At 38.6% G+C, this 25807-nt stretch overlaps 1 protein-coding gene across 5 annotated transcripts in view; it reads right to left on the reverse strand.

Moving 5' to 3' along the window:
- Positions 1-259: 259 nt before the first annotated feature.
- LOC103714421 (ubiquitin carboxyl-terminal hydrolase 8-like) overlaps positions 260-25807 on the reverse strand; it is a 34846-nt gene continuing 9298 nt past the window's right edge. Inside the window, exons 4-14 of one of the 5 annotated variants that reach the window (XM_026807407.2) lie at positions 24969-25028; positions 24772-24867; positions 10451-10792; positions 10168-10308; positions 9865-10035; positions 9202-9459; positions 8945-9093; positions 3119-3673; positions 2266-2539; positions 1179-1290; positions 260-1075 (exon numbers count right to left, since the gene is read on the reverse strand). In XM_026807407.2, coding sequence (XP_026663208.2) covers positions 1180-1290; positions 2266-2539; positions 3119-3673; positions 8945-9093; positions 9202-9459; positions 9865-10035; positions 10168-10308; positions 10451-10792; positions 24772-24867; positions 24969-25028 — 2157 coding nt within the window. In that variant the 3' untranslated portion in view covers positions 260-1075; position 1179. Of the gene's footprint in view, positions 1291-2052; positions 2540-3118; positions 3674-8944; positions 9094-9201; positions 9460-9864; positions 10036-10167; positions 10309-10450; positions 10793-24771; positions 24868-24968; positions 25029-25807 lie in introns of those variants that run through there. The other 4 variants (XM_026807406.2, XM_008801663.3, XM_026807408.2 and 1 more) reach the window with 4 other exon arrangements.

Below are 25807 nucleotides of genomic sequence, written 5' to 3' on the forward strand. Positions count from 1 at the left end.
CCTTGCACAATCACTCTGCTTCACCTAATGGCACACTTCACGAGGCGAATTCAAAGGGAGCAATGGCAATACACTAAACGGCCTAACTTTTTGCACAACTTTTCAGAGCTACTCAAGCATCTTCCCGTGAGAATTGGTGACAGGCTGGTTGGTACTAGCCTTCCACTTAGAGTTGCCTGCAGAGCATTCACCTGGATACATGTTGGGAATAACGAGTGGATGTACAGTATATGGACAGAAATGATTTTAGACTCCAAAAGGAACTACAACCAAAATTCTGCCAGCAAATTCTATTACATCAACTGATTGATAAATCACTTCGTACATGGAAGGCATTAGTCTTCCAGCTTCAGTATATAATAATCACTCCACTTGCATATTTGGTGCTCCAATATGGTGTCCATAATGTTTAACATAAGCAATGCCTACTAATTTTCGAATTGAATGCATGCTCCACCTAGGTCACGCTTTACCGAGATCAAGCTATGTTCAGTGGTCAACTTTTGCATATATAGTGAAAAAAAAAAGGCTCTATTTTTGACATCTGCATACACTGAAGAAAATTCAGAATCTTTTCCAGATACTGCTAGCTTGCCTCCCGAATTATGTGAAGCATATGAAACAATTTATCAGGCAAGAGACAATTCATGTTACACTATGTTCTCGCGCAGGAGGTTTTTATCCATGTTTAGCTTAGAACCAATATGACAAAAGATAGGATGAAGATACTTTGTTCACATGCAACACAAATTTGTTAGGAAATATCCAGAAGTCAATTGAATCAAATGATGATATAACCAGGAAAAAAGAAATTACAGAGCATGGAAGCCAGAGATCTCCACCTCATCCTAAAAATTATGGGTGAGAAAAAAGTGATAGGAAGATACAATAGCCATCTGGTCCCAAGGCTCTCTATTTGTAAGAAGTTATATACATGTAGACACTGAGAAAATGCCATCAAAAAACTACCTTGTAGTTGCTATGCCAATCATCTAAACTTCAATCCTGATCCTGATGCTTGTTTACTTGCAGTAAGGAATCCACATGTGAGAAACAAAGCTAAATGGTGCTTCAACTGCTGAAAGCATGCATGTAATTTGAATCCAGAAACCACATGGAAACTCCAATTCAATGCTCTAGGATGTGAGAAACTACAGTATGGGTATAACTAAGCTTACTTTACGTTCTCCTATAGAACAGAACATAAGCAGCTGACATCTTTACAGAGTCCTCTGATATGGGAACAACATGGCGGTCATCAAAATCGTACCATTCATTATGTCCTTCATGCTACAATGGTAATAAGGATATAGTCAGCATGGAAAAAACATTACTATGGTTTATGCATCTCAGTCAGGCTAAAACTAAATCTGTTTCAGAGAATGCGTATGGAGAATGTCAGATAAAAACAAGAATTCATCAGTGGGTTCCACTAACTTTTCATTTGAAAGGAAAGGTCATGGTTGATGCACCATTTAAGCAATCTTAACCTAGAAAAGCAAAGCAAAAACCAAACATAAGATATGCATCAATAGGCAGTCTCATGGATTTAGGCAGTCCCTCTGCCACTCCACATAGGACCCAGCCAGCTAGGGAGCCCCTTGTATGTGGGCTAGGCACCCAGCAAGGCAAGGCAGTTAAAACCCTGACTTAATGATACGTAGTACCCTCTTAACCACAACTTACTAGTTTACCTAAATCCATTATTAATAAGTATGCATCAATTTCAATTATTTAGCATGTTTTTAGAATTTTCAATTACTATTCTTTTTCCATAGACAGAATGTCATTTTACTATTTAAAGTGTATGTTACTCAGAAAGATCGGTTCTCAAGTAATAGTTCCTTAACTTTCTTTAGTTTCTTCTGATTTATTTCTAATACTAAAGTTATGATTTTAGTCATGAATTCTTATTTTACTTTTATGGAACATTTTTGGCATCTGCTTGCATGCCTAAAATGCCAAGGTCCCTAATTTCCCATATGTCACAATCACCTTAAAATATTACATGCACATTAGCATAATATTTATATAATACAGTGGTAGAGCACATCAAAGATGCAATTTAAATTTTCACCATTACAAACCATGTTCATTAGTCCAAATCATACATTAGAGAGAGAGGGGCCACCAGGTTCAATAACATTCTCCACTGAAAGTAGGTAAGAAAGGTACTAAATCAAATGCAAAATAAAATAAGAAAAGAAAGGAGAAGAAAAAGAAAAAAAAAAAAATGAGACAGAAGTAACTGACAATGGAACTCACATGGATATAGGCAGTGTAGTGACCACCTTCCATATTCCCATAATGATTGCTAACTGCATATAGTCGATAATGGTGAGATGGATGTTCAGTCCTGTGAGCAACATATGCTGACAAGTCCAAGTCATGAATAGGGAACTCTACAAATGTTTCTAGCTTATTTTTCATGAACCGGTTATAAGAAAATCTTTTGAGATGAATAACAAGAACTTCTGGCAGCCTCCAAAGATCTAATTTCTTGCTAGCTTGCTGATGCTTCCTGCAGCATGGGCAGTACCTGAAAAATAAAGGTTAAATGCGTGTGGCCATGCATGCACACATCATAACCAGATCAACACACAGAAGCATGCACGCATACACAAACACAGAGGGAGAGGAGGGGGAGGGTGTGACTAGCATTTGAATTGAAGCTAATAATAATATCTTACAGGAAGAATAATCATATGAATTTTAAAATGCCTTTAGTCCTTATATTCATATATCTTCACCGTTGTTCATTGTCATGGGCTCAACTTCAAGAGTTTCCATCACCAGACCACCAAGAAGCTAACGGAAATACATAAGATATTAAAACAGCAAGCATTAAGACTGGCATAATTTAACTTAATATGGATTTTTAAATTAAATAAAAAGCTTAAACAGCAATCAATGAGCCAAATATCAACACTGCCCTAAATTTTTCATCTTCTGAAATTATTAAGAGACTGATGGCTGTATCCATAACCAACAAATCTTATCATTTAGGCAGCTATAATGAAATGTTATCCTAAAAAGATAGAAATTTACTTCCAAGGCTGATGCTATAAACCTACACAGAGTATTTCTGTAATATGAGATATTAAGAAGGTATACTAACCACATGTCTTCTGGGCCTAATGGTTCCTCCTTTAAAAAGGCCTCAAGGCATGCATATAGAGTAAAGGAGTCTTGAAGTCTCTTAGCAAAGAGTCCATACTTGTAGATCTCAGGTAGCGAGTTCAGGAGTGACTTATCATATTGATCTAGTGATTTATCCTTCCAGCGGACAAGTATGTGCAATTGCTTTTGCAACCCAGTCCATAAAAGTGGTTCATTCATTTCTATCTTTGATTCCATGACTTGACCCTTTTCATCTGTTAAGTAAAGTTCAAATTCATCCCCCATATATTCATTCTCTTCACCAGCATCAGCTGTGCTTTTACAGCCTGACTTGCAAGAACTTGCATCCATCTTAGCAATCTCATCGAAAGAAGCACTTCTGCAATTGTCTCGATCATCATCTAAAGCAATATCCTTTGATCGTCTAAATGAATTCAGCAGTTTCAGAAACAGTTTGCAAATCGTGGAGCCACTTGGAGTATCAGGCAGCTTTGCTATAAGAGGAAAACCAAATGCCTGCCAACGTGAAGTCATTTTACCAAGGATGTAATACCTGAAAGCACTGATCTGATTAGAACATAATAATAGAATAGAAGAATGTGAATACTACTCAGACATGACATGGGTCAGGGAGCCAGACATGCATCAGAAGCGGAAAAAAAAAAACTGATACTACAGGCTAGAGTACAGAATATGAATACTTGCAGAAATAAGTATGCCTCTTCAGCTATTTTTTTTATGAGAAATAATTAAGAAATTTACTTCAACTAACAAGCTTGGTCAGAAGAACTGCAGTTTCTTCACTCATGTCTTTCGCTGTCTTGTACTGCATGGAAAACCAAAGCTATATGTTTTCAGCTAAACATCCTCATGTGTCCAGATGATTCATGAAGGTCGATAAGCATGTATGTGTATGTGCAGATGCATATGCATACACATGTATAGGTGTATGGACTTTTGCCTTGCCATTTGATCTCTCTTCCCATGTGAGATGGAATGTTCACAGGGAACCTCTCACTATATGTATAGCTACGCATATATGAATGTCTACATATATATACATACAATAGATGTCATAATCATAATTATCAAGCCTTTTCCCAACTATTTGGGTATCAATACACATATATGTATGTATATATGTATAGGCATGTAAGCATGCAGGTGCATGTAAATTTTGAGGATGTATATTGGTCTTCAGCAAAGCTGACAGATAAGTGCATTAAGTCCTTTTCGAACCTTGAAACACTATTATATGATATAAAAGTTTAATTTGCATTTATTTTTATAGTCGATTTGACAAATTCAGATTTCATTGTATTTGGTTAGGATGCCTTTCGTATAAAGTCAGACATGAATGTTAACAACTTATATGGATTCTCCTTGAAGGACAAACTGTGATAAAGATTAGCAAAACCGAGGCAGAAGCGGCCAGACATCTGCATTGGCAGATAAGTGCCAGGAGTCTTAAAAAGCATGTCAAGCTTGTGCAGTACTTGTGCACCGTAGGAAGGTCTATAAAATCAAATAAGGCTCTAACTGGAGCAGACAATACCAAAGCAATTACCTTAACACTGCTTTCAAGGTTCATGTAATGATACAGAAATGATCCCCAAGACTTTCCAGACCTCCTTTGGGGTGGGTTGTCGGCTAATGAATTTGCAGCTTTGGGTCGAGACAAGCCACATCCCAAAAAAAATCAAGGGGCTAAGTCTGGGCAGCCATTGGCTAGATAAATTTGGTGCAATGTTCTTCTTCATATTATTTCATATATTAATCTCAGATCAATACTAAACTAAAAGGCATTGTAAAACCCCTATGAAATAGGTATCTAAAGCCTGAAATTTTTTACCTACAGGCGTTCACCATATAGGCACATGGCCTTTCACCTCTAAGTATGATTACTAGGGAATTGAGAATGTCTTATGTGAGATTTGCTCATCATTTTCAGATTCTTTTTTAATCTTTCATGTGGTCCCCTTGTCATTAGCCACTACATTTCTATCTTTGCCTTAGAGGCTAATCCAACAAGACCTTTAGCTTAGTTAAGAGATGATGGTAACGGTTCCTAGAAGAAGGCTCGCCTCTCTTTTCTGTAGACTTTGAGCCACCTTCCTCCATGTAGAAACACAATCAACCATCAAAATATTAGGGATTGCTCATCTCGTCCAACTCATCGTGCCTTCAAATCAGACCTTCTGAAAGTAACCAAAGGCTTGGGTTCCCTTCTCCCCTCCCTCCCCCCCTTCTTACCCAAGCCCCTTCCCCCTCCCTCATCAAGCTGAGCCAAATCAGCAATCTCAGGCCTTTTTAGGCTTCTGACTTCTGAGCTTATCTGCATTCAGGATGGGCTGGGCTCAAGTATAATTTCTGTGATAATTTTGGACTCAGGCCCAGCAGAAGCCTAAGTGGAATAATTCGAGCTTGGCTCGAGCATGGGATGACCTGACCCAAACCTTTCCATTTCCAGCATTAATAAGGTGAAGAATTTGAGCAGACAGAGCTGTATGCGCACTCTCACCACCAAACATTCTTCTGTTCTTTCCATATTACATGATAGCATAGTGGAGAAACAGACAAATCTTTGACCCTTATTATAGAAGGAAAGGCCTTCATTCCTTCAACATAGTAGAGAAAATTTATGGCATTGACTAATTGACCAACTGTAACTCCGTTGTACTTCACAAAATGAAGCTCACTTTTGGAAAATATACAAAACTTTTCAAATTGAAAAGGAAAAACTTTTGCACTAACATGCTACCTGCACAACATGTTTTCCTCTCGAACCTAATTGTTCTATTAAAAGCTGACATATTAGCAAAAAAATTAATATCAAGCTTCAAAAATCTTTTGTACAACTTATATTTTAAAACTATTGCTTTCCCACAACTTCTTAATACAAGCATCTATCAGAAGCTATACTAATATGATCAGGGTAGAGGCTTGCAAGGGTTTGTTTTTGGCCATTCGAAACTGACAAACATCTAACATAGGGTTGCTTTCTTCTCAAGGCTATCAAGTGCAACATAGTTGGTAGCAAAGCGTGTGACTCCTGGTCTCAAAATTTTACCCCTTGCAAACTTCCTCATTAGTGAAAGAATCAAGGTATGGTTATAAATATACCCGGTGATGCTTTGGGCTGTCTCCACCGTATGTTGTATCTACGGATCTTCGCAATATCCATCAACATGAGGTCAATATAATATATAGCACATGAAGTTCAAAAAATATGTGGCCGCTGCTCCATCAAGATCCCTCCAACAGCCTTATATTGTGACCCTTTATCAGTAACGACCTGCACGACATTCTCCTCTCCTACTTGATCAATCACCTTCTCCATAAATTTGAGGACCTATGTGGAGTCATGCACTTGATCAGAAGCTTCAACCGACTTGAGAAAGAAAGTCTTCATATCACAGTATGTTAGAAAGTTGATGATGCTCCGCCTGATAGGACCGATCCAACCATCACACATCACAGTCAGTCCATATATGGGCCACTTGCTCTTGTAAGAGGCAATTCATTTTTTCTAACTCCTTATTGTTGTCAAGAAGCTCACCATAAATGTCCTTCGGGCCTGAATAATCTACATCGGAGCCGACAGGCTGTATGGCGGAAATGGCAGAACTGTAGTACATATTGTCTGCCATATTCGCTGGGATGTGGCTAAAGTGGAATCAGGATCCAATAGCTTGCCACTTATCCTTCTTATCCTTCTTCAGCATTAAGTCAACCATCTATTGCTTTGAATCTCTGCTGGAGAAGGCATGCGAATCTAAATCATGGACTGCTGCTCCTGGTGGAATCTCTCTGGATGACTTTCTTTTGCTACCAAAAGCCCCAAGCATAGATGTAATTCGGCCACCGCCTCTGCTGACCTCTTTCTGACTGAGGAGGTCCTCGTGAACTCTGAATGTCTTGCTTCTCGCAGAACCGGAGTCCGACTCGAAGAACGAGGCCCCAAATCGAGCCCTATGCCTGACCACCTCCTTCTACGACTGATCATCCAGGCTCGCCTGCATGGCAGTCTGGATCTGTGCCTCGTCGTCATCTGGAGCGGACTCCTCTGACTCTTTGGAGTGATAGGAAGGTGCCTCTGCCGCTCGACATTCCACCTCTGCCTTCTTCTTGGCAACCCTCTCCATCTCTTCTTTGAAATCAGCGAGGTTCTTTTTCATCAGCTGTCGAACCTCCTGTGGGCATAATCAGCACTTCGATATGTCACCGCAACCACCAGCTAAGTACTGTTTCAACCTGATTACCCCTCCTTTCCTAAACTCTTGGTTGTACCAATTGCAATGCCACTAGTGCCGGCCCGAGAGCATTCGCCCATGCTCCCAACCAATATTATGCTCTGGATCCAGTACCGGTCGATACCAGTCGTTCCGACTGGTTCCGGCCAATTTTATTGAGGTTCCAGCCCTTACGGCCAATTTTATTAAGGTTACGGCCCCGTAAGGGCCGGAACCATTTTACGGGGCCGGAACCAACCCCATCGGATACCGAGTCGGCTCGGTTTGGGCTAAACCGGCCGGTAGGCTCGGTTCAACAATCATTGCATTAGAGCACTGGCATGACAAAATGCAAAGCTTCATCAACTTGTTATAAATTTTCATACCAGTCTTTGCCCTTATAAGGTGAAATACAATACTAGTAGAAGACACGACATAGGTCCCATCAAAAGATACATTAGGCAAAGAAGATGTGATTTTATATATGCATTTGTCATCATGCTTGAGCATCAAGTCCACATATGTTGCCAAAAATATCATGTTGCATAAACTTGACAGATTTCATTTAAGCATCCTTTTAACAACCATAAATGGCATTACTAGGTGTAGGGTTGTTGAAAATGTACTTTGGGAAAATTTGGTAATTATGTAAGTCTGCATTAGATGAGATATAAAGATCTAGTTCTTATTCTGCAACAGATATACTTAGATGACTCGATGAGAATTAAACAATTCTACAAATTGTTTACAAAAAAATGCTTCACAATTAACAATTCAGAGCAAGACAGCATTAGATAAAAGGAGATAACCAAAATAAAGTGGGTGCAATAATTTAACAAGAAAAATAGCCCTGGGTTGCAAAGCGCCAAATGTTAGATGCCAATCTTGTTCCTATCGTTGCCATGATTCTCCATAAGCTTCATTTCATGCAAGTCAACTAATTGGTAAGCAAATTAGTTTATCAACTAAAAAATGTTTGTTGATAAAGGTTGAGTCATCACAATAATATGACAGAGTTTTGTCAGTGCACTACTCAAGTTCAAAAATCTGGCATCCAGATGGTTACTAACATCAAGGTACGTCGTCTCAGTACCGAGCCCTGTACCGGTGCCATGCTATCATTGTGTCGGTACGGTATGGTATGGAGCTGGTTCAACGTACCAAGTATCGGTATGCCCCCTAGACTGTGTACCAGTATTGAACCTATACAATACAGTATATGTTGTACAGTCTGGTTCGATACGATATAGCGTACCATGACTGACATACTGGTCTGAATGTTGTTTACCTACAAATATAGCATGATTAAGAAAAGCAGGCACAAAATATAAGTTTGAGGCACAGAAATTTAAGACTGATGGGCAGCAAAATGTAGACTGAGAAATTATAAAGAGATGCAATTCAGACTAATAAGCAACCATGAGAAAACAAGGTCTAGTCTGCCTGAAATATGTGGCCATAGGGAAGCCAGCCACCTAGGCATGCAGCCTCACCCCTAACCACAATTACATAAGCAGTAAACCCTGTTTCTTCAGGTTGTCAATAAGAGTTGTTCAGTATTTTAGCATTTATATTTGGAGTATCAAGCTTACTCCTCCATGCGCTGGTGCATAAACACCACCATCGGGGCTTTTTCAAGATCTTTTGGTAACCGGTATGCTGCCAACTGATCTCCATCTCTAAGCAAGGAGAGCGAATCAGAAGGTTCCTCCAGATAACGAATAATGCGACCAGCATAAACCTGCAAGGGCTCTTCCTACTAGTTAAGTTAAACAAAACATTTAAAATAAGAAAAAAAAACAGTTCATAGAGGAACGTGTCAAGGTCTAGGTTGTATAATAGAACATACCTCAGCAACCAAAAGACTCTCATCATCTTCCAATGAACAAGCAATGCTTAAAGCCTGAATCAAATCCTTGCATTTGCCAGACTTGGGCACATTTATTGTGTATGGAGATGGCACAAGACTACCATCAGTACACAAAACAGACACAGTCATTGTCCTCATTGTTGTCGATGGCAGAGGCAATGATAAATACATGAATGGATCAAATGTAACTGACACTTTATTGCAGACAGGACAAACCAATGTTGACTTGTACTGACCCTGTAATTAACCCCATATTACAAAATAAGATAGTCCACTAAATCAAGAAGGAGATGAATTATAATCATGATTAAAAGCTAAGTATGATGTCTGCAAATTTTTTAGAAAAGCTGCAGAAAGCAAGGTCATAAGGCATATTAATCTGAGAACATCAGAAGAAGTAACACGAGATGTCTTCCAGCAGGCATGGCTGTCACATGTCACAAAATCAGCTAGTGTACTTAAGAAAAAGAGAGGATTTTAGAGCAACATTGGGGCATCCTATCTCTATTTTTATTTTGCTATAGGCCCAGAAGGCGAAGGTAGAATTGTAGGGAAGCCAACATAACATCTTTATGACCACAGATTCAGAGGGCGTGATGGTGAAATAACAAAAACAAATAACATGAAAAAGTAAAAACTTACTTGGCAGATGTCAACTATGATAGAATCATTTCGTGCCAAATGATTCTTCCAATATTCATCTGCTACTATTTCATCAGGACGACCACATGCATCCTTGGCTTCTAAGTATGGCTTACATTTGACACGATTCAGATCTTCATGTAGTCCATCTAACAGAAAAGCAAGGAGCTCCTACAAATCTCAGACAGATATCTAATAAATCTCTCGACCTTTCTGACTTGAATTTTAATAGTTAATCATAAACTTTATATCATTTTTTCAGCACAGACTTGAATGTATTGGATAGAAAAAAAAATCACTAACTTGAGAATCATGCTGGTTAAATCCACTGAACTGTGGGGCAAAACGTGCAAGCATTGCTTTGAAAGATCGTGGAACAACTGGGGTTTTGTCATGAGCCCATAACTTCCTCAGTAAATCTCCAAATGCCAAAGCAAGCTCACCCTGATTAGAAAACAGAAAAAATTAGCAACAGAAAAGTATGATTTTTGACCAACAAAATGAAACTTCTGCAAAGACCATGATCTACTAAAGGAAACAATTCTTATAAAAGTTTAATAAAAACAAAGCAGTAATCATAACTTACATTCATTCCTAATTGGTTATCTTGATTTATTTCTCTGCTATAATCTCCAAGGAAATAGTCAACAAGCTTTGGCGTATGAGCCAAGCACTGAATTGCACTATTCATGAAGCAAGTATTCCCAAGATTCTCTAATCCTGTCAATCCCAAAGAACTGATTCCTTTTAAGTTACCGCCTGCATGAAATTCAGACTCCATGTTTCTAATGCTGCCATTGGTAACAAGCGAACCACAACAAGAGAAGCTTGTCATCTTAGATTGTTGCAATGCCAAGTCATCCTTTTTCACTTCACTTCTACAAGCCATAGGTTCTGTCAATGCATAGACTTGGATAGACAAAAGAATCTGCGCAAAAACAGATCCAAAAACAACAAAAATCAGAAATGAAAAACTCCATCCAAGTAATGTGCATCATATAAGATAGAAAGCTCATGATCAGGTAAATAAAGTTCAACTTTGTATACCTTGCAGCATTATCAATGCACTTTTTTTGTAATAAAAAAAATAAGCCTAACTTCTAGTACAAAAAGAAAGGGATAATATGGCAACACTAGATATGTAATTTAAGGAGAATGTGGTGGAGAAGTCGCAGGCAGCCAACCATGTGAAGAATACCCAATGAAGCAGAACTACAAAGCTCTAGAAAAGACAAAAACAAAAAGACAATTAATATAACTGATGTCTCACTTTATGATGTCATGTACTCATGGATTTCGGAGTTAAACCTTCTGTGTGTTGCATTTCAATGTCATCCTTCTAAAATTTCCCAAGCTTGGTCCTTTTTCTATTCTGCATTCTTTTTTATTAAGAACTTCCATTTATGAAGAGACGTATTAAAATGCATGTTTAACAAGGAGATTGATTCCAGTGAGACTGACCATGGGTCAGAGATAACAAACTCTAACCAACTCAAAATAGTTGCCTTAGATGCAGTTCTGCATATAAATGTTCAGAAAAAAGATCATGCTCGCTGGACAATCACAAATGTGTATTAAGTATGCATTCCTTGTCCTTTAAGTCACTTATTTTAACAAATAATATAAGTTTTTCCCATGTGTAATATCCAGAAGTACTCAAAAAGTATATTTTATTTTAACCCCAAAAAGGGTCATTGCATATATAATATACCCCTGTAAATATGGAATATTGCATATTTACCCCTCAAAAATCACTATTTGCATATACGCCCTTCAATTCATCCTATTTTTGCAATGTTACCTTCCATGTTGACGGTGTTAGTAAGTGATTATTTTAAGTAGAAAATAACTTTATTACCCTTTTGCAAATACCCCCTAAAAAAATTATCCAAAAAAAACTATTTACAATATAAATTGAATATTAAATATTTTTTTAAGTGTATTAACATAAGAGGGTAATAGAATCATTGTACTTAAAACATATATTTGTTAACACCTACTAAAAATCTAATGGCAAGAGCGTTGTCAAAAAAAAAGGACGTGTGGAGGGGTATATATGCAAATAGTGATTTTCAAGGAGTAGATATGTAACATCCTCTATTTGCAAGTGTGTATATGCAAAATTCCACAAAAAAAAAACTTCAGCTTATAGAGCATCCAAAAACATTATCCAGTAGAAACATCAACAACATATGTGTCATCCCTTCTATTATATTTATTTTAAAATATAGCCCTATCATTTAATTTCTACAAATAATATTTATACTCCATATAAAAAGTACTATTCTGGGTGAAGAGCTCGGAATATAAAAATAATTATTGACTTTGTAACATCCAAGGCAAAAATAATGCGATAGGTTGCATGCAAAACCAAATCAACAGTTTTGTTAACTGTGGCATGTGTTTCTGATGTTCCTTTTTCTGAGTAGGGTTGCAGTTCACAGATCCTAAGGGTTTGATTACTACATTAAAGTACCTGTATGATGACTATTTTAACTCCATTATGCATATCTAAGAAATATGTGCAAGTACGAGACAGCATATCTTAGCTGCTCAAAGGTGAGAAATAAAGCCAGGGTGTCAATTTGCGATCCTAACCTACAGAGGTTGTACCGTCAATAAATCATAGCTGGAAAGGAATTTAACCAAAAAAAAAAAGGTGAGCAAATTGTAGATTTGACTCTGTTCAGAAAACATCTAAGCTTTTGGACAGTAATATAGAATAGCCAGTCAAAGAAAAAATAATGATACAGTCTGTAATCCTCCACCTCAATCACCATGCCAGGGTGGCTGGTCTTGTCTCCAGTCAAACTCAGTGCAGGTCATATGCTGATAGGTCATTAGCTCATAGCTCTAGCTGTAAGCTAATAACAGATAAGATGACAACATGTCACTGTCAATTACTTAAGCTTAGGTGACTCAATAAATTGGATGCTTCATTTAAATTTAAATTATATGTATATGAACACATACATATATATGTAAAACATTAGTGCAAGGGGGGAAAATCCTTATAACATACCCAATCTATCTGGTCAGCTTTATGTGTCCTTGACTCAATGAGGGATGAAAAAATAGTAATGAACTAATGCAAACCTTTTCAAATCCTTTTACATGATAACCAGTTAAATTCTTATAGATGCCTCCTTTCAAACTTTACCGTAGGCATGGTATGCTGAACCGACCGGAACCAGTCGGTTTAGCCCGTACCAAACCGGTGCCGACAAGCACCGGTACGGTACAGCATATAAATTCGGTTCCGACCCAAATTGGGCCAAAACCGATTAGTTCTGTACTTGTCCTGGTGCGTATTGAGCCGGTACAAGCTGGTACCGACGCGAATCGAGCTAGTTCGCACCGGCCCAAACTTATTTTCCCCACGCGCCTGCGAGCGGGGAAGAGCGCCCACATAGGCTGCCAGCCCATGTGGGCCATTTAATGTCTGTGGCAATCGCGCGCCCGCACGCGATTCGCCGCGCAGGGAAATACGTTCCCCAGCAGGGAATCGCGCCCACGCAGGCTGCCAGCCCACATGGGCCATTTAATGCCACAGAGTGGATGTAACATTAAGTGGATGTAAAATCTGAAGATATATTTGGCCCATAAATGTAATAATGAACAATATCAAAACAGGATGACCAATATAAAGCATGTGGATCACAACATCCAACCAAAGTCCAAGACCTACACAGCATTACCAAAATCCATCAAGAGTTTAATGTGTAAAGTATGGTCTACCGAACCGGTCCATACCAGATGGGTAGGAACTTGCATCTAGCAAGTAAGCAAGAATATTAAAAATTAGACTGCTCTTATAGTCGTATAATTTTTCTAAGATAATAACACTATCTACAGCATACTACTTGAACCTGAGGTTTCAGTACACTGTAGCTGGAATCAATATGGATGATGAACATCTAGCCGCTCTGCATAATATAATTTACAAGACGGAGCCTGATCCAGAAATCACGGCCCTATGTCTAGAAGAGGTAAGTTAAGTGACATGTGTAAGTTAACCGGTATCTTCAATTATTAACAATATTACAATACGGATCTCTTTAGCATACCAAAATATTTAAAAAGCACTGACAACTTTGGAGTCTCAACAGCTGTTGTAAGTAAAAAAAAAATGAACTCAGGTATATTACACATCAAGAGAACATTTACCTAGCATTAGCTTGCTACTAATATGATACTATCTTATATATTTTCTTCAATATTTTTGCAGTTGAATGTGGATTCATTTTGGTTTGTCCGCAAAAAATCTTAAGCGGCTAGCTATCCAAATCCTCGTCCAGGTGGTCTCCTCGAGTGGCTGTGAGCGCAACTGGTCTACCTTCGCCTTCATTCACAACAAGCAGAGCAATCGTTTGACACAGAAGCGCATCAACGATCTTGCATATGTTCACTACAATTTGAGATTGAGACTGAAGTGCTTTTAGGAGAGAATGGAGCTAAAGTACACAGATCTGATCCATAGTTTTTTGGTTGAAGATAGGATGATCCAATGATCGAATGGCTTATGAGCCAGCAGCAGGAGCTGGAGCTTGATGAGCAAGGATCGTCTCCATGACTGACCAGTTTCGTGGCCAACGAGGCTAGGGTCGATGCAGGGCAATGGGCAGATCGCAATATTCCATGCATCCTTCCAGCTAATCAGCCACAGCCATAGGGGTCCCTGAAAAGCTGGCTATCACATGGCACCTTGTCTGAGACATCCTCTCGGAGATATGATCGAGAGATGTTTAGACAAGACCACTATGCTACCTTGTCGACTCAATCAGGAGGGCGACATCCATCCTTCCAACATAGCTAGGCAAAAAGGGATGGGGGATGAAAAGTAAGCAAGCGGAGAGAGGCACAAAGGGTAAGAAAGCAGAGAGGGGCATGAAGGATAAGCAGACAGTTGCTCAGCAGACCAAAAAAGAAAAACAAAATGCACCTGCAGCCCTCGTGGAGAGTGGATGAGGAGCCAATTCACTCAGATTCAGAGACTAGGAGCAGCAGTTCTGGTGGTCATGGATATGTTAGCCAAGAAGGGAGTGGAGGAAGATGGTCTTCGATTTATCGGTGAGTTCCAATTTACACATGCTATACAAGATAGAGACCACGGTGTACGATCTGGTAGAGCCTGCAAAAATACAATTGCATATAGGAGACGGACTCCTCAAGATTATTCAGGAGGATACGATGCAGCTGCAAATGACCTCGCACATAGAGTATAATTCATAGACGTATCAGGTTCCAAGTCGTATGCTAGATCCTATTACCTACAGCCATAGGCAGCCTATAACCCATACAGATACGATATAGATATAGTGTCTGAGGCATCTTCCGGTGGCTACTATCTTACGCAGCTCAGAGCATCTTACGGATCAAATTTTGTTGTCGGCTTATTCGGATAAACTCCTTCACAGTCGTATCATCAGCAAGAGGATGTCTCTCAAAGTTAGAGCTTTAGCGAGAGATCTGAGAGCGCTTATAACCCAAAGCACATTTCTTATAGGATGAATATATAAGACTACGCCGCTTGGTTAGAAAGGTGGGCTGACGTGCCTCTTGATTACGTTAATGTTCGGATATCTACGAGAGGCATCGCCACTCGACGAAATTTTAGATATCGATATGTCTTTTGTATTTTAAATATATATAATTGATTGTATTATTTTATATTGTTTACCTCACTAGTTGATTTTAGAATTTTTCATGTTGCTTCTTGTAGCATGCAATATCTCACTAACCATTTTATGTTGTGTATCACTTTAAAACTATAAGATGCATTATTTAGATTAAACCAGGATCATAGAAACATCAAAAAATATCAAAAAAAATACCAATTAGACTTAAAATCATTGAAAAAGTTGAAAAGATTGATTACCAATTAATTAACTTGAAAACTTAAAAATAAATGGGCGTGCTAGTTTGTTGGCTCAGAACCAGCATGCCCAAGCGTACGTGTCGGTACGGTACTGGTTGTCCACGAACCGGTATGGATACCGGTATTGGTATCAATTCGGCAGACCTCGCTCTATCCAACTAAGTATTTCTTTTGTGAGCTTGGACTCTCCCTTTCTAGAAACTCTTATGAATTTCAAAACAATTTGAAGACCACTATAGCAACAAATAATGTGGTCTCCTAATCCTGTAATAAGACAGCGGGTATATAAAAAATAGAAAAGGCATACTTTGGCCATTTATAATATAGATTACTATAAACCAAGGTCTGCCGAATTGGTACCAAAATCCGCACTAGTTGGACAGGTCAGTACGGTACTGATTCAGTACCGTATCGATGCACAGTACGTTTGGACGTGCCGGTTTGAAACCAGCACGCCTTTTTTTTGAGTTTTTCAAGTTCAATTAATTGATAATCAATCTTTTCAACTTTTTTAATGATTTTAAGCCTAATTTGATATTTTTTAGTATTTTTTGATTTTTTTTTATTTTTTTATTTCAATTTAACCTAAATGATACATCTTATTATTTTAAAATGATACAAAATATAAAATCATTAGTGAAATATTGCATGCTACAAGAAGCAATATAAAATATCCTCAAATATAGTGAGATAAAAAATATAAAATAATACAATCAATTAGATATAATATAAAAAATACATGTACTGCTAATTTTTATAATTTTTGGTATTAATTACATATTTTTAATTATTTTTAAATTTAAAAAAAATATTTATAAATATAAATATTTTAAAAAATAATTTTAACTCAGATCCATATAGAACCTAATAATAGATGCTACATACATTTTTCTAGGCTTGTAGGCATGCATATAGGGCTACTTATTTCTTAATTTTTTTTAAATTTAGAAATAGGCCACTATGCGCATGATCGCTTCAAAACTTGAATAAATTGACACCAAAGTTTGCCAAAGAGTAGCTTGCATGCCCCTAAATACACTTCTGATTTTACAGTTTTTTTAATTTTATTTTATATATATATTATTTTTTAATCCAAAAGTATATTTTTTATTTTTTAAAAAATTTATATAAACTAAAAATTAAAAAATTTTATGTCATCATGTAGATCATCTATAGATGTACAACATATCATAAAGTCATGCCCAAATCAAAAATTTTAGCATGATATCCTCTTATTTTGCAAATTTTGAGCTATTTTTTTGGAGCCCAAAAATTAAAAGGAATGATATAGAGGAGAGGAAGCACCCATTATTAAGGCTTGGATCTTCCTTCAATCGCATTGAATCGGTGTAATTTTTTAAATTGGAGTGAAGGGGGAGTTGTTTAGGCCTAAAGACTCTAAACCAAACAAGAAAGAAGGTGTTGGTTCCCAACACCTTTTAACAAAAGAAGAAAAGGAGGGGGCCCGATTCCAAATTGGGTCGACTCGGTGCGAACCGGACCCGATTCGGCTGATTCCGAATAGTTTCGGCCCATTTCAGTCGGTTTGGTCCGGTTTCAGCCTTTTTCGGCTTGTTTTGGATGGTTCGGAATTCATCCGGCCAATTCGAGGCCGAAACTGAATTTAACAGCCGAACCGACCCGGTTCCCCACCAGGTCGGCTCGATACAGGCCATACCGGCGGTTCGGTCCGATTCAGCCAACCTTGGTATAAACTTAACGATGAAAAAGGAATTTGGACAAATGAAACAAATGGATTAAGAGCCAATTTCCGCAAGAATTCTTAAGATTGCAATGGGCATTTTATGGATTGTTTATTTATTAATTTTAAAATTCAAAATTCTTTCAAGATTTCATCTATGCTTCTTTTTTCCCAATTATGAAATTTCTAAATATCTTCCGAGAAGATCTGCTAGGGTTGCCTCCAAATAGGGAAATAGATTTCTCCATCGACTTGGTGCCAAGCACTAGTCCAATCTCTAAGGCTCCACATCTAAGCTAGACTGAAGGAGCTGAAGGAGCAGTTTCAGGAATTGATGATTTGTAAAGAAGGATAGAAACCTTCAGCTCTACATTGACTACCGGGAGCTCAACAAGGTAATGGTATGGAACAAGTACCCTTTGTTGAGAATTGATGATTTATTTGATCAACTGCAGGGACCACATGACTTCTCCAAGATTGACCTTCAATTTGGCTTCCACTAGCTGAAAATTAAAGCTAAAATATGCCAAAAACAGCTTTCAGATTGAGGTGTGGGCATTATTAATTTCTAATGATACTGCTTGGGGTTGACCAATGCTCCTGCAACATTTATGGACCTAATGAATAGGATTTTCAAACCCTATCTGGAGCAGTTTGTAATGGTATTTATGGATGATACCTTCATGTAGCATGCAAAGAATCTAGCATAATGCTGCAAATCCTGAGGGAGAAGAACTTACTAGACAATATCTCCTTCCTCGGGAATGTGATATTCATGGATGGAGATTTCAATGGACCAAAGAAGCAGAGGCGATAATGGAATGGAGCAAATCAACCAATGTTTCAGATAAGGTATGCTGAACCGGTACCGGTAGGCGTACCGGTCGCCTACCGAACCGGTTCAAGACCGGTCCAGTACGAACCGGTCTTCTTCTTTTTTTTGTTCCATCCGCCCGCGGACGCGGCAATTTTTTTTTTTCGGTTCACGTCTACGCGCGGACGCGCCAGGCTGGCCACAGAGTGGCATTAAATGCCACTTTAATGCCACTCTGTGCCATTTATGAAGCACGCGGGGAAGTTCCCAACGCGGTGGAATCGCGTCCATGGCGGTTCCCAGCGCAGTGGAATCGCGCCACACGCAGTGGAACCGCGCGCGGAATCGCGCAGGGCGGAAAGCGCGCGCCCAGCACAATTTTTTTTTTGGGTTCACATCCGCGCGCGAGCGGGTGAACCACACGGGGGGAATCGCGCCCGCGTGCAGTTGAACAGCGTGCGGTTCCTGGCGCGCAGCCCCACGCCCGCAGGGGGCGCTTTGCCCCGCGCCCGCAAGGGGTGCTCTGCCCCGAGGGAGCGCGTGGCCCGAAATGGTTAAAAAAAATTGGTACCGGTGCAAACCAGTACTTGCTCTGCCCCATGCCCGCGAGTTCGTACCGATACGAGCCGGTACGATATCGGTATGCAGCCGATGCGCATGCGTACCGTTCGGTACCAGCCCAAAAATAGCCGGAACCGATATCCGGACAGTTGGAACCGGTATCCACGCTGTCCGGATACCGGTTCCAGGCCGGACCGGTTTGTACCGGGCCGAACCGACCGGTACGGACTAGTTCGGCAGACCATGATTTCAGAAGTACGCAAATTTCTATATTAGCTAGATATTAGAGAAGATTTGTTGAAGGCTTTCCTCACATTCCTGAGACTTTGACCTGCATAACTCAAAAACTGGCCAAGTTTGAGGGGACTAAAGAGTGTGAAAAGAGCTTCCAAGAGCTAAAGAGGAGCTTGATATCGACCCTAGTTTTGACTATGCCGACAGGGAGTGGGGGCTTCAACATTTACAACGACCTCGCTAGGAAGGGTCTGGGTTATCTGTTGATATAGAATGGGAAAGTGATAGCTTATGCTTCCAAAAAAACTAAAGCCATATCAGCACAACCTACTCATGATCTGAAGTTAGTAGCCATGATTTTTGCCCTTAAGATTTGGATGCACTATTTATATGGGATGACATGTGAAATGTTTATGATCAAAGAGTTTAAAATAGATTTTTTGATCTTAAAATACATTTTCACCTAGAATGAGCTAAACATGAGACAAATGAGATGGTTAGAGTTATTGAAATATTATAAACTGGCCATCAATAACCATCAAGGGAGGGAAAACATTGTAGCAGATGCCTTAAGCTAGAAGTCCTTAGGAAATTTGGCTGCTTTGATCGCTACATAGAGGCATATCTTGGAAGATAAGAGAACTTGAGGATAGAAATATGGTTGAATGATTCACGGACACAATTGGCTAGTCTTCAAGTCCAGCCTACACTGATTGATGGGACTAAGACTGTTCACAGTAATGACCCATGGTTGCTGAAAATCAGGAGTATAGTAGAGTCCATGCTTGGGTCTAAATTCCGAATCTAATAGGATCACTCTTTGAGGCATGGGTACAGGCTTTGTACCAATGGATCCCGATATAAAAGAGAAATTTTGGAGGAAGCCTCAGATTAAATACACAATGCATCCTGGAGCACTAAGATGTATAGGGACCAAAAGGAGTTATATTAGTTGAATAACATGAAGAGAGAGAGAGCAAAGTATGTTACACACTGCCTTATATATCAACAAGTGAAAAAGGCCAAGCAAGCTGTTGCGACCTCTTGATATCCCACAATGGAATGGGAACATATCACCAAGGACTTTGTGTCAAGCTGCCTTAGCAGAAATGATGCCATTTGAGTGATTATGGACAGGCTTACAAAGTCAGCACACCTTTTACCCATCAAAATTGGCTTTACTCCTGCAAAACTAGCAAGACTATACTTCAAGGAGATTGTGAAAATTCATGGGACAGTTAGTTTCATATAAGAACATAAGATTTAACTCTCAATTTTGGAAGGGCCTACACAAGGTAATAGGGACCAGATCAAACTTTAGTGCAATCTTCCACCCTCATACAAACGGAAAATCAGAAAGGATAATCCAAATTCTGGACGATATGCTCAAGGCCTGTATGTTGAATTTGGAGTTTCAGGAGATGAACACTAACCTTTGGCGGAGCTTGCTTATAACAATAGCTATCAAGCTAGCATTAAAATGGCCCCCTTTGAGGCAGTATATAGGAGGAAATACTGATCTATGATATGCTAGGATGATGTCCGTGAAAGAAGATTCTTGGGTCTAGAACTTGTGCAAATGACAGTTGATAATGTATCGTTGATTCAAGAGAGATTTCGAGTAGTTCAAAGTACATAGAAAAGCTAACAGAGAAGAGATGTATAGTTTCAAATAGGGAACATGTGTTCTTGAAGGTGTGACTTTCTAAAGGTGTAACGAGATTTGGAACTCGGGGCAAGTCCCAAATATGTGGGCCCACTTGAGATCCTGGATAGGGTTGGAAAGGTGGCATATTCTGTGGCATTACCATCTACTCTGGCTAGTGTACACATTACACAATGTTTTCGATGTATCAATTTTGAGAAAATATATGCTAAATCCTACCCACATGGTGGAGTCTAAACTTCATGACCTTAGAAAAAAAAATCTATGAAAAGAAGCCACTAAATATTGTTGATAGCATGGTACGCCATCTCAGTACTGCTCTGTACCAATGCCACACTCACTTTGTCGATACGGTATGGTACGAGGCAGGTTCGGCATACCAAGTGTCGGTACGCCCTTCTGTACCATGTACCGGTACCGAACCGATACGGTACGCACTATACAGTTCAGTTTGGTACAGTATCGTGATCCTTGATTGACAGGAAGGAGTGGGTTTTGAGATGATATATTGTTCCCTATACCCTATATTAAGGTCCAATGGAGGTATCATATATAGGGAGAACATCTAGGAGCAAAGTATGTCGTGCCGGTATCGGGCCCTGTAATGGTTGCTCAGTGCCATTCCATTTTGGGCTGTATTGACAAAACCAAAGCCGGCAAGGGAGGAGGGGAGAGGGAGAAGGAAAGAGAAGGAGAGAGAGAGGGAGAGGAAGGGAGCGAGAGAGAGGGAGATGGAGGGGAGAGAGGCTGAGAAAGAGAGAGCTTTCGAGCCTCCATCTCCTCTGTAGACAGCTACTGCACGAAATAGAGGAACCTCTATTTTATCTCCACAACTAATTTTTTTTTAAACTTCTTAAATGAAATCAGCAGACCGCTCTCTCTTGGTCTCTCCCCCCCTCCCTCTTCCTCTCCCTCTCCCTCCCTTCCTACCTCTCTCTTTTCCTCTCTTTCTTCCTCTCCCCCTCCCTTGCCTGATTTCTCAAACTGAGGGGCGGAACCATGCTGGTCCACCTCCGATATAGTTTGGTACACTACAAATCAGACGGTTCGGGATGGTACCTTCCTTGCCTGGGAGTTTGAAAAGGAGATGAAGAGAAGCATCACTAGCATTCTGATAATTCAAGTATGTCAATTTTGAGGACAAAATTCAGTTAATGAAGAAGGATGTAGTGCCTCTTTTGGTTATAACGTGCACGTGTTGTGTGCGTTCTTTTCCCCGATGCCTAGTGCCTCTCACTCTCTCCCTCTATCTCATCTCTCAATCTCTCTCTCCCTTTCTCTCTCGCATCCTTCTCCCTATCTCTCTTTCACTCGCTCCTGCCTCTCACCATCCCACTCTCTCTCACACAAACACTCCCCCTCCCTCTCTTATACACTCTCCCTCCGTCACACTCTATCTTTCTCTTGCTCTTTCCCATCTTCTCTTTGTCATATAAAGAAGCTACCACTCATGACAAGGACCAGCGAGGTTTAGTTAGGAAACCCTCTCCTACAAGGCATCGTGATTGAGGTAAAATACTCGTTCCTTGAATTTTTAATTTAATAGCTTTAATTCAATAGGGAAGTATAGGAAACTTAGAAATAACTCTTAAAAATTTTGTAGGGAAGTATAGGAAATTTAGAACTATCTCCTAAAATTTTGTACTCCGATTCAAGAAGAAGAAGAAGTTGTACCGAGCTGAACCGACAAGGAACCGGATCGATTCCGATTCAAGGAGGGAATTTTTAATTTAATAGCTTTAATTCAATAGGGTAGTATCAGAAATTTAGAACTAACTCCTAAAAATTTTGTAGGGAAGTACAAAAAATTTAGAACTAACTCCTAAAAATTTTGTACTCCAATTAAAAGAGAAGAAGAAGAAAAAGCTGCATCAAGCTGAACTGGCGCAGAATCAGTTCGGTTCCGATTCAAGGAGGAGGAAGGAGGAGGAGGAGGAGGAGAAAAAGAAATATCAAGAAACATTAAATTATACTTAAAATCATTAAAAAAATTGAAAAAATTGATTACCATTAATTCGAACTTAAAAATATTGAAAAAAATGGTGTGTCAGTTCAGAACCAGCACGACATTACGTACCGTGTATTGGTACGGTACCGAACCAATACCATACCAAACTGGCCGCTAACTGGCACCGGTCCTGGCACCAGTTCGGCAGACCTTGATTTCTAACCCCAAATTACCTTGTTTTAGGTTAATTTCTAAAGTGTTTGAGAAATTTGTGAGGTGTTTAGTTAGCACCAGGTAACAATTCTCGCATGCTTCCTCCTATATAAAGGCATTGACACCTTATGTATATAATTATATCCTATGAAATAGGGTTATTATGATGAAAATATCTTTATGATTTTTATAGTAGGATTTATTGTCATGGATGAAATGAAGTTTTCATGTCTGAAACCAATATTTTTAAGTATGTTATTGATTACATCTCAGCAATAATTGCTATGTTGTGATTATGTTGGGCCTGTTGATGGTATACGCATGCATTTGGTAACTAGCCTCATACGATTGTTGCCAGTCACAGGCTGCAAACTAACATGGGATAGTCGGGAATCAAAATGACATCTAAATTAACATCCACGCAATTAGCATGATCTTCAGCATTCATAATACATGGAAACCAAAATTTATATGTACTCTAGAATTCCTACATCAGCATCAGTATTCATGATGTAACCCCAATGGTGTTAGTGTTTTGATCTCTTTCAGGGTTTAAAGCATCTTTGTGTGCAATTTGAGATATGTCAATTATGGTCAATGATGGCAACTGAAAAACTATATGACTACAATATATTTTAGCATACTAGCTCTATTGGTGTAATCTGCTTGTTCTCTATGTATACAGATTTTTTTGTGATTTCAGGTATTCTAAATTCTCAAAATCAATTCTAATGGTGTGGATCCTCAACTTAGAATGCACATGACTCATTTTGAATGTTACAACTAAAGCTTCAATTTGATCAGAAGAAAGCTATGTCTAACAGGCACAGTTACACATGCGCGCACACAAATTCGATCTGCAGCTCTTAAGCTTTCTATAAGTCAGCTGCTTCTGATTGTCCTCCCTAGTGTCTCAAGACACACAATCTCGCATTATAGCTCTGCCTACAATTATGCATAACTTATGCATAGGCACCTTCTGATCATCTTTACTGGCTATCCCACTGCCCTATGAAACCTGTTTAAGCTCATTACTGACTAGGAATTTCTAGTAAACCTCATAAATATGATGATCGACTGTCACTTTGACTCTACATCTCAGGATCATTCAACCTATAATGATTTTATTGGTCACGGGCATCTTTCAGTTTTTTCACATTATTCATTTAAGATTTCATATGTAACTCTAGAATATTTTAGTTTGTCAATTGGCAAATGAAACCATGGAGAACACAAGGTATCTTACATATATTGATCATATCCCAGGTTCACTTGCATTAAATACAGATGTGGTAGGCACAGGTACAGCACCCTAGAAGTCTATGTGTTTACACTTCTGACCTGTTCGATGAATTCTTATTTCATCAAAGTAACAACTTAAATATGAACTGATTGCTCAAGAGAAAAAACAATTTAAATATGAATTGTACTATGGTCTTTTAATTGCACATACTGATATTGTTTCTTCCCTGTTGTCTTTTAAAAAGTCAATTACTAGGATATTTTTATATATTCAATATCATGCATATGTCAAGTAAGTCATGAAAGATACTATATATTTCCCTCCAAATTTAGACCTTAAAGTTCAAAGCTACTGGACATAAGCAAAGAAAAAAAAAATAGAACAATAAACACTTAATTTGTCATGTAAAAACTCCCCACACTGAACAACTGAAAGTGCACAACAATTGCAAGAATGACTGATACTACATTACATAATGGTTACAGTGTTACAAGTTGCTTATACACCAACAAGAACACTCTTCTATAAATAATAAAACCAGAATCACCAAAGAAAATGCAAAGACCAGAAAAACCCAGTGTACCATCATATATTATAACAAAGAAAAAAATTATTATAAATGAACCTCTTCAAGTAAACCAGAGTTACCTCTTGATCTGTGTGACGTTGACAATCTTGAGGCAACCTATTCCACTCATTCATTAATATGAGGTTTATGTGCCCACAAAAGTCCCAAATGCGAACCTTTTCCCAACAAAAGATAGAATGAATAAAAGGCCAAAAATTCTATAAACTTCCTCCCAATGCTAAAAGAAGAAAATGCCCATTAAATATAGGCAACATACAGGTTCAGAATCCACACTGAAAATCTTGCTTGCTCTTTTGTAATTCTCAACTGTGTTGTCCTGAAAGACAAAAGACTATCATAGCTTATTAAGGAAAGAAGAAGATCTTCCACATACTCAAAGAAATATGATATATATATATATATATATATATATATATTCCCATAAAAGCAAAAAGAAAAAAAAAGAAAAATCTTGTACTCCAATATAGCTCAACACTACTCTTTTAACAATCTACTCCAAGCAAATCTTCCCCGAGTACTTGCTAATGACAAGATAAAGAACAGAATTTGGTCCCAGCTAAATAATAAGAGTCATGTCATAGTTGGTACAATAAATAAACAACCAATATAATAGAACATAACAAACTAATAGCCACTTATGTGAATTGGCAACACTATTTTCAAAAGAAAGAGGAGCTTCATTGAATAAGCCATTTAAGGTGTAAATGCATGATTTGGACAACCAAGTGCATGTAAAAGCAGGACTTAGAAACTTCACATTTGGAATCCACAATTAATGGCATGTTAATATTTCATAACACCCACATCAAAAAAATCCAACATCTCAATAATGACACAATTAAGTTGAGTTTTATCAAACAAATGAAATTTGGAGCAGAAATAATGCACCCAGTGCCCATTCCAGAAAAGGACAATTTTGTAGCTTGCATCAACCTCCCTTCTCTCCTGTATATCTAATTTAATTTTCTTAAGTCCTTTATTAACCCTTCTCATATGGAATACCTACCATGGTTTCCGAAAATTTTTCTAGAGACACCAAATATTAGAATTCATTTGCTACTAAATAGACAAAATAAAGTCAAATATCTCTTGAAG

The sequence above is a fragment of the Phoenix dactylifera genome, unplaced genomic scaffold (genome assembly GCF_009389715.1).
Source record: "Phoenix dactylifera cultivar Barhee BC4 unplaced genomic scaffold, palm_55x_up_171113_PBpolish2nd_filt_p 000284F, whole genome shotgun sequence".
NCBI classification, from domain to species: Eukaryota; Viridiplantae; Streptophyta; class Magnoliopsida; order Arecales; family Arecaceae; genus Phoenix; species Phoenix dactylifera.